General features: G+C 39.2%; 1 protein-coding gene across 2 annotated transcripts in view; it reads right to left on the reverse strand.

The window, feature by feature from the left end:
* Positions 1-8,413: 8,413 nt before the first annotated feature.
* LOC112846434 (uncharacterized) overlaps positions 8,414-12,851 on the reverse strand; it is a 15,982-nt gene continuing 11,544 nt past the window's right edge. For both annotated transcript variants that reach the window (XR_003219384.1, XM_025905952.1), the window contains 2 exons: positions 9,450-9,788; positions 8,414-9,236 (listed from right to left, as the gene is read on the reverse strand). Coding sequence is in view for 1 of the 2 variants with exons in the window: in XM_025905952.1 (XP_025761737.1) it covers positions 8,995-9,236; positions 9,450-9,788 (581 nt within the window). In the remaining variant the exon portion in view is untranslated. The remainder of the gene's footprint in view (positions 9,237-9,449; positions 9,789-12,851) is intronic.

A 12,851-nucleotide genomic window follows, 5' to 3' on the forward strand; every position in this document is an offset into this window, starting at 1 on the left:
CTACCTTCAGGGAACACGTGATTTTCTTGTAGCCATGACAACGCTTTTTTTTTAAATCTTACAATAAACAGTTCTCAGCGTATTTATAGTCTAAAGTCCATCATACTTTTCAAAATGAAAAAAAAATTCACAACTAATCAGTCTGCCTGCAGTGTCATACTCTAAACCAATCAGAAACCACACTTGACATGTGCCAATGATGAAGTAAACAAATTACTGTCAGATATGAAAAAAGTACATTCTCACAAAAGTTAAACATAAAACAAAAATAATAGAAAAAAATATACCAATAAAGTAAGAATACATTTTATTTAGACAGAGAGGAGGCGGCTCATGTTAAATAACATCCTAATTAAAGAAACCAACTTCAGGGATTCTGTAGCTTAATAAAGTTGATCTCATTCAGTCAATAATTTATTCACGGTTTACTTAAAATAAATAAAATCTGCATTTACAGTACTTCACAAATTTATTAGAACACTCGTCTAAAAACATCAAAGATATTTTTGAAGTCTGTCAGAAAAAATTGTTTACAATTAAAACTCATATTATTCTTAATTAAAGAAATCACAAATTGAATTGACATTTTATATTTATATTCTCTGTTCACGAATGCAAATACATAAGTGTAATTTGTCATCTTTATTAAAAAGAAATAATAATAATATTGTGTTTTACTGTTTTTTCTGCTTCTTTTTAAAACAGTAAATGTGAAAATTCTTAAATAACAGTAGCAATTATATTTTCACATTAAATATATCAATTTAATTAAAGAGCTTGTGCACACAGGTGGATTAACCATTACAGAAACATAACCAATTATTTTTTTTAAAGGGCTCAATAACAATCAAGTGTTTAAAAAAAAAAGTCCAAATTCAGATTTGATTTTCAGCACACATTTCAAACATCACTGTACTGAGTATTCAAGGTGAGTCAGTCCCCGGTGGACTGTAGCAGCTCCACATCTCATCCCAGAAGGACAAAACTAATAATTAAGCTTCTAAAATCATTTTCATAGAATACAAAGCTCTTCACATCAGGATTAAAACTCAGTGTCAGGAATTTGTTGGTAGAGCTCCTTTAGGATCTTGAAGATGACCTCTTCCACTTTAGGAGGGAGAAGAACTGAAACATACCTCCTCATTGAGCCTACACTGAAAAAAAGGTCATGTTGGATTTACTTGATTCAATAGTGGACATTGGTTGCACACAAATGTTTTGCTTTGGCAGAAACTTAAACAATTGAGTTCAATCAACACAACTTCTTCATATTCAATAAACCTGTGCATTTTGTGTTCATAAAACACAATTGAAACATGTTTAGATGAAGTAAGTTGAGCTCTTGGAATATTTTAATCCTTCACAATTTTGTCATTTTATTTCAACACTATTCAATAACTTTTACCCCAATACTACTTGGTCACTTAAATACTACATGTTGTCTTCATATTACATAATATTCAACAAAGTCTAGATCCTGGTTACCATAAAAATTGAATGGATCTACAACAACTACCATCCTCCTATCTTTATCCTGGTTGCAGGGGGGCTGGGAAATAACGCTGAAGTGATAGGTTTCAAGGTAGGATACACCCTGGACAGCTCACCAGTCAATCACAAACAACCATTTGCACTTACATTGACAGGTAATTTAGAATCACCAATTAACCTAACTCTAACAACTGCATGACTTTTAACTGTGGGAAGAAACCAGAATACCCAGAGAGAAACCAGTGCAAACTAGCCAGATTGTGGATTTGAACCCAGGATCTTCTTACTGTGAAGCAACAGCACTAACCACCATGCCACCAATCCAGATTTAACACAAGTAGGAAAGCTATGATTTCAAGGCTTGATGCAGAAGTTTTCTGTACGTTTTTGTCCTTGACAGGTTAAACCACAATAAATAGCGATAGCATACACGTGGTGTGTGTGTAATTGTCTGCCTCTTATAACTCCAGTGTTTTCCTGCAGTTTGACATCTCGTGCGATCTTGTGAATTTCATGAGTTCAGCAACTAACCACTCTTACTAGATTGTATCATGTCATCTCAACAAGGACAAATTAAGTTGTTGAATTTCGTACAGATCCTTCATGATTTAATTATGTTCATAGAAACATGAAATTATTGTGTTTAAATTATAAGTTAGACTTTTTTAATGTAACAACCACCCAATTTACCTTTTTCGGTATACCAAAAAAAAGTAGAAGCGGCTGCTCGATTTGACTGAGATGGATGCCTTCCTGAAACCACGATCCAAAGCGTACGAGACTGAAAGTTATTGACTTACTTCACTCGAACATGAAATGAACAATTTAATCTAGTCTCTCTGCATATCATGTAGTTTCTACACTATATAGTTACACTTAACTTTAAAGCATTATGCACTTATGTTAAATACACGCAAGATGCTTACGTAAATCCAAGAGTTGGCCAATCCCTTTTTTTCAGTGTATCTCATATTCCTTCAGATTTCCTCTTAATGGCTAACAGGAGTCTCCTGATAACTCAGTTTGTATTTCAACTTTCACAAAAGGCAGCTGCTGCTATGCAAGTTTAACACCACTTGAAAAATAGTAAAAAGTCATATTTTGCATGGTTACATCTTAACAAGATTCCAAAGAACATTTGTTGTAAAATTCTGTTCATGTATTTTCTTTTCTTTTAAATGTACGGAATCTGAGCATGGTGCAATATTGAGGTGGGGAAAGTGTAATCTCCGAATGAAGGCCTAATCCTCCACGTTAACTAGCTGTGGATGGGAGTTTACTTCACATAACAATCCATCCTGTGGAAGTGGGTTTATTCACTGCATTTTTACCAAAACATCTTTCAAGTGTGCATCTATTACATTGTGTTTTTATATATATTGTCAGATGATTGCTGTGATGCTGTATCGATTGCACTGTTGGAAACTGTCACAACAGTCCTCTGATGTGTTTATAATTATCTCAATTTGTGATTTGCCAAACTATAAAGCGATATTAATCTCAGAGCTGATCTCAAGGCAACAAGAAACACAAGAACAATTTTCCATTTAATTTATTGAGACAAATTAGCTATCATAAATATACAAAGACATACTTAAATTTAGAATGCTTTACATATCATTTAGGTGAATAAATTAAATACAGCTTTTACATTGTGCAGTGATGAAGTCTTTATTTGTCACTTGCAGTTGCCTGAAGCGAAAATTTCGACCTCCTCCGACCATACATAGATCACACAAACATCACATCGAGTAGACAGTTCAGAACAGGTATCATTAAAGAAAACAATGAAATAAACAACACAATATGGAGTGGAGGAGAAAAAAAAAGAGAACTCTACTCAGACTGAGCTCCTGGTAGGAGAACAGTATGAGAACAGAAAGAGAAAGAGAACAGTGTAGACAGCAGCATCCGGTCCTGCAGCATGACGTTGTGCTGGTCCAGTCAACCTGCCAGCCCTTCCATCACTTTGATCATAGCGGCTAACCTTGTAGAGTTTTGAACATCCATAACAGCTTTCTTCAGCCAGGGCTGAGTCAGCTCTGATCAGCAAGAACCTTGTTCTCATTGTTCCTCACTGTTCTGAATAGGTATAAATCTTCTGTGTCCTCAATAGACAGTCCCGTTGTGTATCCGAAAGGAAACGTCCCTCCAGGACAATCAGGCTCTCCTGAACAGGGTGTCTGCAGGGTGTCTGTGTCCCTACTCTAAGTCAGGGTATCAGATGCAAATGTTGCAGTCAGTCAAATTCAAAATTACTACTACTTACTACTCCAGCTTATCAGGAGTCGAGAGCTGGAGACAACTCAGCTCCCAGGATCTTTGAGCTCAGAAAAAAAGAATTCAAGGAGGGAGCTGAATGATTAGTAGTAGTGATGGCCGGCGTGAAGCTGACGCTCCGGAGCATGTGTCGAAAAAACCCCCACACTGGTTCAGAAGCACTGTGTCGAGGCTTGCTTCGTTTGGCAAAAGTCACGTGACCAGTGACGTCCAAAGCTTCATTACTCACATAACTGCTTCGGTACCTGATTCAAATGGATATAAGGAAGTGAATTATTCACGGGATTTGTAGAGTGTGTTGATGGTGACAGATAGCGAAGAGGTGATCATTCCACTGACAGATATGGAGCCAGCGAGGAAGAGAGGACGTTCTGGCGTGTGGGAATATTTTGAGTTGATTTCGGTCAATTGGGTAGGTTTGCCAGCTTTGTGTTCTTGTTTGCCTCTGTTTTGTATTTGTTTATTTTGACTGAAAAGGTTACAAACTTTGTCTTTAACACACGCGCACACACACACGTATATGTGTGTGTGTGTGTGTGTGTGTGTATATATATATATATACATATGTATGTGTGAGTGTGTGTGGGGGGGAGGGTTAGTGTGTATAAATAAGACTAGAATTACTTCATGTACTATTTAGGTTCGGTGCTTGGTCTGTGACCAGCAGCTGGCCTACAACAACAACACCTCATCGATGCTGAGGCATTTCCGTGCTAAGCACGATGCGGTCCCATCTACGAGTACAATGACATTGAATCCAAGCATTTATAGTATGGACATCAACTGTCATTCAGTCATTCATTCATGTCTCGCATCACTTGCACAAAATGTCACTAATTGCATTTGACTTCACTTTTTGGGTGACAGGATTCACTGGTGGGTGGTTCTTCCTCTTCTTATGAAATGTCCGCAGGCTATTGGTAAGATGGGAGACCCATTTACTTGATCCCACAACACATAATGACTATTAAACTACGTGCGAATAATGGCATTAAAGCCTAATTAACTTATACAACACAGTTAAGCCTATTTTTATCGTCATATTCAAATGTTTTTTTTGTATTGAAGGGATCATGAACACAAAGCCCACTCAGACCAGACAGCAGGTGGTCGATGCTGCTTTGGTGAACATGATCATGAAGGACTCGCAGCCCTTTTCGATTGTTGACGATGCTGGTTTCAGACAGTTTGTTGGTGTCTTGCACCCAACCTACACAATCCCCACCAGAAAAGCTCTTAAGGAAATGGTGGCGGAAAAGTTCAAGGAGGAAAAGGAGAAAGGAAAGAGAGAAGTGGAGAAGGCTGCTGTCAGTCTCACCAGTGACATGTGGACATCCATTCATATAGATGCCTACTTGGCTGTGACATGTCATTTTGTCAATGAACAAGATACACTGTCCACAGTGTTGCTAGGAGTGGGACATTTCTCCAAGGCACATACAGCAGAAAATATTGCTGAGGTGAAAAAGGTTTTGATGGAGGAGTGGGGCATCCAAAATAAAGTCAGATGCCTCGTCACTGATGCCGCACCAAACATGATTTCCTCATCTAAAATACTGAAAGTCCGCCACACAAAGTGCATTGCACATGCTCTGAACCTCATTGTGAGAAAATCAATTGACAACACACCTGGGCTTGAGGAGATCAGAGGTAAGGCTCGTAAAATGGTAAGCTATTTCCGATCTAGCGCAACAGCAAAGGAGAAGCTCTGCCAAATGCAGCAGCAGATGGGCAGATCACATCTAAAGCTCCTTCAGGAGGTTGACACCAGGTGGAACAGCACATACACCATGCTGCAGCATCTGTATGAGGAGAGAGAGCCAGTTAGTGCTGCCCTTGTCTTAATGAGAACAAATCTCAGACCTGTCACTGCTGAGGAGTACCACTCAGTTAAAGAGTACCTGGAGGTGCTTTCTCCTTTTTACACAGCCACTACTGAACTTTCTGGAGAGCAGAGAGTATCTGGGTTCAAAGTCATTTCACATGTCTGCATGCTGCGGTATGCAATTACTAAAAAACAACCTCAAGTTCAGGATGACAAACCCGCCAGCTGTGCATGAACCTCACAAGAATGCTGGGTGAATGTTTGTCTTGGAAACAATGAGTGTAATGACCATTGCTACCCTGCTTGATCCAAGATTCAAGGCTGTGGGGTTTTGCAGTCAGACCAATGCTCAAGCTGCAGTGAGACGTCTGACTGCAGAATGTGCCACCATCATTGAAAATGAAAAAGACCAGATAATGCCTGTCCCTCCTGTCCCATCTACCTCGTCACAGCCAGAGCCAGCAACCAGTTCTGCAACTCAGTCAGGTATAGCTTTTGTTGACCTGAAGTCCATAACACAATGACAGGGTTCCAGCATATTCTAAAAATGTCTCAATAGTAACAATTTGCTTTAATATCCCAAAGTTTCAATTCTGTTATTGGAAATATGTGACTATAAGAAGTTTTTTAACAAAACTAAAATCTGCTTTTCAAAATATAAATTTCATTAGATATCTTTAGTATCACTTACATTTGAATATTCACATTTCATGTAATGAGTGAACCAAAATATTTCATTTTAAAATAAATCTGAAAATGTTATTCTACAAAATGTGCAGCTATTTAATTTCATTAGTCTTTCAGGTGGTGGTCTGTGGGATTTGCTGGACAGCCATGGTGGAGAGGCAGGTGAGGAATGCCACAGCAGATGCCACAGTGGAAGTACAGAGGTATATGGCAGATCCTTTGATTCCCTGGACAGAGGATACGCTCCACTTCTGGGCAACCAGGAAGACTGTATACCCCCATCTTTATAAACTTGCTTTGCAGTTTTTGTGCACCCCAGCATCATCCGTTCCATGTGAGAGGATCTTCTCTAAGGCAGGAGAAATTATATCCAAGAAAAGGAACAGACTCGGTCCTCGCACAGTGGAACAAATTCTTTTCTTGAATAAAAACCAAACAGGATAACCTTAAATGCATCATGTTTTTATTTGACATGTTCGCAAGAATTTTCCCCTCCCAGTTCACAATCAGTTCTTTCCCAGTTTCAAAATATATCAGAGATTTAGCAAATATAACATGATTTATAAACAGACCTGTCCAGGTGTCCAGTGGTTAATTGCTAAGTACCTGGAGGCGGGACCTCACAGCAGAGGCATGCGCCATAATGTGTTGTATGTTATTATATGTATTTTGCATCTATTTTATTTACCAACATCAAGAAGTGACAGGCAAAGAAATACCACACCATGGTGCATGTTTACATAAGAACGGTTTATTGGTTAAATCTATCCATTAGACTAATGATGGCCGCTTGAAGCTGGCGCTCCGGTGCGTACCCAAAAAACAACACACTGCAGAAGCACTGTGTCGTTTGGCCAGAGTCACGTGATCAGTGACGTCCGAAGCTTCATTTAGAACACAAGTGATTCAGTGGTTTATAAGGAAGTGAATCATTCATTTTATCTGCAGAAGTGAAAAACTTTAAATTTCCAAAATCATCTTTTCATAATGTAAATATCATTACAGCATATGACTTTAGAAACACTTTCATGTGAATTAAAGCTAATAAAGACTAAAAAAAATGTATTTCACAGTATACGTAAATTACATTGCTACACATTTTAGAAAATCATTTTGTTTATTGTTTTTAGGTGATAGTCTGCAGGACCCAGGAAGACCGCATACCTGCATATCTACCAACTTGCAGTGTAGTTTCTGCACTCCACAGCCTCTTCTGTTCCATGCGAGAGGATTTTCTCTTGGGCAGGAGAAATTATTTCTAAGAAAAGAAACAGACTCGGCCAGCGCACAGTAGAACTAATCCTCTTTTTAAATGAAAATAACAAAAGGGCTACCTTACATAGATCATGTTTTTACTTTGCAAGTTCATGGTTAGGGGTGGGTTTTGATTATCGCTTTTCTGATTACATTCTAAATTGAATAAAGTGATATTGATTCATTAAAATCCTGAGTCAATTTGTAAATTAAACGTTATTTTGCCTGAAACGCCAGCATCTCAGGTTAAACGTCACAAAATTTCATCAAACACCAAACAGCTAAAACATACAAACGTAAACACAGAGCGCGGACCCGACGCATCAGAATCAAATTTTGATGTGTCGGCGGGTTCGCGCTGTGTTTATCTTTTTTTCCGCTGGCTTCTGCAGCTGCAGGTTTCATAACTCTCTGTTTACATCTCTAATTAAGTCTCACAAGTGTCAGCTTTCTTTTAATAGATACAAAAATATACTGATAAATGATCAGAATTGTAATATTTTTGACTGTCTGAGGCTAAACTTTACAGATTCCAATCAAATTGAATCGGATCCTGTATCGAATCAAAATGATTCTACAAATCAGTGACAATACCCAGCCGTACTCAGCCCCCTAAGCATTTTCCCTTTCCAGTTCACAATCAATCCTACTCCTAGGTCAAAAATATGTATAGGACAATTGGCCTAATCTTATATTTTGTATGAACATACCTGTCCAGCTGTCCAGTGATTAAATGCACAAGTATATAGAGGCAGGACTTCACAGCAGGAGCAGACTCCATAATGTGCTGTACATTATCATATGTATATTATATATATTGCTCACTTATTGTATTTACCAACATCAAGGAGCCATAAGCAAAGAAAGGCCACACCATGGTGCATGTTTACATAAGGAAAGTTTATTGATCAAAATGTATTAAGCAAATAAGCATTACAAATTTTTCAGCCCCCCAATCGAGGAAAAAAAACACAAAAAAAACCAATTACATGTTCAAAGCAACGCAACGGTGGCCCAATATCAGAGAGAACTCCCCTCTGGAGTGAGCAGTGATAATTAAGCAGTCCGTTTTATTTTGCAGATTCAAGCTGCTCTTCATAATTTTCGCCACCAGATGTCACCGGAGAGGACTGTGTTGAAAAGCTTCGAGTAATGAACCGTTTTTGAATACAAGCTTCAGTGCTTCAGAAAGCTTCATTTGGCCATCACTAATTAGTAGTGACATGTGAACCAGACTCTATTTGAACTCGGAGCAGATTCAACAGTTCCTTAGGAGATTCATGAAGCTGACTCAAACAGGAACACATACACGTCTGGTACTGCTGCTGTTGTTTTATAGTGTTCACAGAAGAGGATGCTGCTGCAGAAAACTCTGGATTGTTTGGTTATTTGAGATTATCTGTTGGTCAGCTGCTGCATCAACATGTGAGTTAAACTGGGAAAAGTTTTAAGGTCTTTCAAACTGGCTGAATTTGAATTGGAGGCTTGTATGAAACCTGCTTCTGCTGTGCTTTATATTTTCTGTAAATCAGAAAAAAGACAAAAGCAAAAAAAAGCACAGCAGCAACTAGCAGTCCAACTGTTAGTAAATCAAATTCTGCATTCTTCCCTTCACTCTCCTTCCCTCCTGCCTCCTTCCCTTCGCCCTCCGTCCCTCCTGCCTCCTTCCCTCCATCCTCTGTGTCTCCTCCTGTCTGACCTGCAGGTGAGAAACAGGTGTGAGGTGTCAGCTGTCAGGTAGGTGATGAGTGGAGAACAGAACAGAATCCATTTCCTCTTCAAACTGCTGTCAGACATTATCTACTGCACTCTGATCACATCACTCAGACCAGCTGCTTTCTACAAAGTCTCATCAACAACCAGGAAGCAGCTTCACCTCTGATCACGCACACACTCAACTCTACTCACTCACCTGGAGGATCAACTCTCAGGTAGATGATGCTGATGGATTTCCATGAGCGTGTGTCTTCCATAAAGACACGACACTCGTATGTTCCACTATCAGCAGTCGTCACATTGTTCAGAATCAAAGACACGTCTCCATCCTTCATCTGTCTGTCCTGCAGATCCACCCGGTTCTTAAAAGATGGATGCTGGTTGTCTGGATATAAGTGACCGTCCCGGTACAAAAGGACATATTCTTTCCACAGGTCAGTTCTTCTCCACTCTACATGGGTGGTTTTGTTGTTTGGAGCTTGACACGGCAGAGTGATGTTGTCCTGTCCAGATTTAGCTGTGATGATTTCCTGGCCTGAAAGAGAAAACAACGCCAAGCAGAGAGCTTAATGTAAAACTACACTAAGGATCAGCAACCAGTTAGCTCTACTGAACTGGACCAGAGGGAGTACATTATATGAGACTCAGTGTCAGTTTCAGCTGACATCCATCCACTCTGAATGAAGATGAGCTCAGTTATTCATGTGTGAAGGAGGCTAGCTGTGTGAACTTCAAGCTCTGCTGATGGTTTATAAATTTACCAGTTTTATTGTTGAACTGGGCTGATGTGCTACAGCTTCTCCCAGAAAGACTGAATCTATTGTTTGTTGATCAAATCTAAAACAATTCCCAGATGCAGACTTCTTGAAAGAGGATGCCGAGTAGACGACAACAGATTTAAGCACAGAAACACAGCATCGGGGTAGTAAGATGTGTATTTGCTGCCGCCATATTGCTGAAGGCATTTAAAAACCTGACCTTTTCCTGTAAAATACAGTTTCCATCATTTTGCACGTGTTTTTCATGTTTCAGTGATATTGAAAAAAAAACCCTAAAGAAACTGAGAAAAATGTTCCACAGTTAGGTAGCTGTTTGATGATATTTTAACACTATTAAAGTGTTTAATCATAGTAAGTACCGTATTTAATCTCACTTAAAGATCACTGACTGCTGATCTTAAATTAAATTGCTTCTTGATGAACATTTTAATTAATGTATTAGAAAGATGGTTTTGTGTTTATCTTTTATTCAAATAGGGTAATCTGAGTTTAAGCGTGTGACTTAAAGACAAGTAAAGGAGACAATGTGGCTAAAGTGTGACACACTCTGCAGCAGGATAGTAGATATTTGATGATAAATGATTTTTGTTTTTTTCTAAATAACATTTTAAAACAGCCAGTAAAGATTTAAGAGGGTTTCATGTCCACAACTATACATATATAAAGGCTAATTTACATCATGTGGCCCTGCACTCATAAACTGACATGGATGTAACCCTGTCTGTGAAGCTGGATTTAAAAAATAAGTACTTAAAGTTTAAGTTTTTAAAAATGTTGAGCCCCATCTTGTGTCCGTACAGAAAATTAGTTTACTGAGTTGGTTGATTGGTTGCGGTCAATCGACTTATATTTGTTTATGTTAACTAACTAGTAACAGAACCAATAACTCAGAGGAACATAACGCTAAAACTAAAAAACAGTCAACAGGGATCACTTTTGTGCTGCGCTTGACTTTAACAATAAGTCCAAGTGTCATGGTCCATGTGCCTGTTCGGCTGAGTCAGTACTGATTGGATAGTTAAATATGTGATTGACATGACATTGGCCAATCAGATGAAAGGAAGAAAAATAGGGTCAAAATTCGTACTTGTAACTTGAAACTTGAGTGTAGAGTTTCACACGTATTTTTTGGCTAAGTCCACACACAAATCTTTTTTACACACACATAGAAATTCTTTTTACACATACAAATCCTGATTTACAAGTACAAAACTGATTTAGTACAAAATATTTATGACCACAATTTGAGCCCATACAGTATGGCTACAAGTGTTTTTGTCTATTTTGTCCCTTCTCGTGCCCTGTGCTCTACCGGGGCAGAGTTCATTGTGGACTCCCGCCCCCCACCCCTGGCTTCCGCACATGCATGCATGTATTCATCAGCTTTCTTCAAGTTTCTTTCGAGCGTCATTCTAACACCAATCTACTCTTTTCATGCCAGATTCTGCATGCCCCGCCTGAGGACCTGCTGCTGCTGATCTGTTGTGAGTGTGGTGAGTCGGTGTTGTGCGAAGAGAATCCCTGGGAAGAGAAGCCCCGTGTGTGAATAACCCGCTTGTGTTTTTCCCTCACTGCCCTCGTGACCCCTGGAGACCTCAAACCCCTTTCCTTCACCTGTACATAGTGGCACTCGGTGTGAGAAAATAAACTAACTGATCTCTGTGATTCTAGTCTGCGTCTGAGTCCCCCCTGAGCCCGTGACACTAAGTTAAGAAACCGAGGATATACTTTCACGCTCTCTGTCTCAAGCAGTAAGTGGCGCTTTCTTGTTTGACAAGCTGCACTGATACGAGAAAATCCAGCTGTTAGTTGTAATGTTCGGGTTTTTGAAGCACTTGAATCAATCCAATGAATGTGGATTGTGTGGAGGAGAGACTTTTTGAGTCAGGTTACAGGTGGTTCACCAGACCGATAAGCTGAAGAAACCCTGATTTTTGCCTAGTGTGGTGTGCAGTCAGCTGATGTTATCAGCACTATTTTATGAAATTAAAAATTATCTCTTTTCCCAAGCAAAACGAAACAGTTTACAAACAATTGTTACCTCCTGCTTGGTGTCAGTCCCTAAGGCAACACACCCCAAGGAGTCAAACCACTTAAGACCCGTTGCCCTGACCTCATACCTGATAAAGACCATGGAAAGGATTATACTACACCACTTTTGTCCACTTGTCGGGAGAGATCTAGACCCGCTGCAGTTTGCCTACCAGCCAAACATCGGGGGTGGATGACACTGTCATCTACCTGCTGCATCGGGCCTTCTATGGGCAGAAATCTGTGCCATCAGAAACTGAATTTGAATAAGTTAAATTTGAATTTGAATTGCTTGGATTGAATCTGAATTGTAACTTGAATAAATGCTTTTAAAATCTGAATATGAATTAGCCTAATTTGAAATTCAATTTCAATTCAATGTCCTGGACTATTCGCTGAAGTCCATCGAGCAGGTTGGGGAGGAGAGGATGTTGTCTAAGCTAACATCCATCATGGACACCACCTCCCACTCACTGCATGAGACTGTGCAAGCAATGAGCAGCTCGTTCAGCAGTAGACCTTTACACCCACAGTGTAGGAAGGAGCGCTACTGCAGGTCATTCTTACCAGCAGCTGTCAGACTCTATACTGCAGCTTAACATTCTTTTGGTCATCTTACTCACCAGCTTGTTTGTTTACTGTACATTTCATACATATCTCAGTAGATTTGATACATATTACTGTACATTTCATACATATCTCTGTACAATTTTTCTATACATATTCTGTACATTGTTACCTGTATATACGAACTTGGTTGCTTATGTAGATAGGACCACCTTGTGTTT

The sequence above is a fragment of the Oreochromis niloticus genome, linkage group LG3 (genome assembly GCF_001858045.2).
Source record: "Oreochromis niloticus isolate F11D_XX linkage group LG3, O_niloticus_UMD_NMBU, whole genome shotgun sequence".
NCBI classification, from domain to species: Eukaryota; Metazoa; Chordata; class Actinopteri; order Cichliformes; family Cichlidae; genus Oreochromis; species Oreochromis niloticus.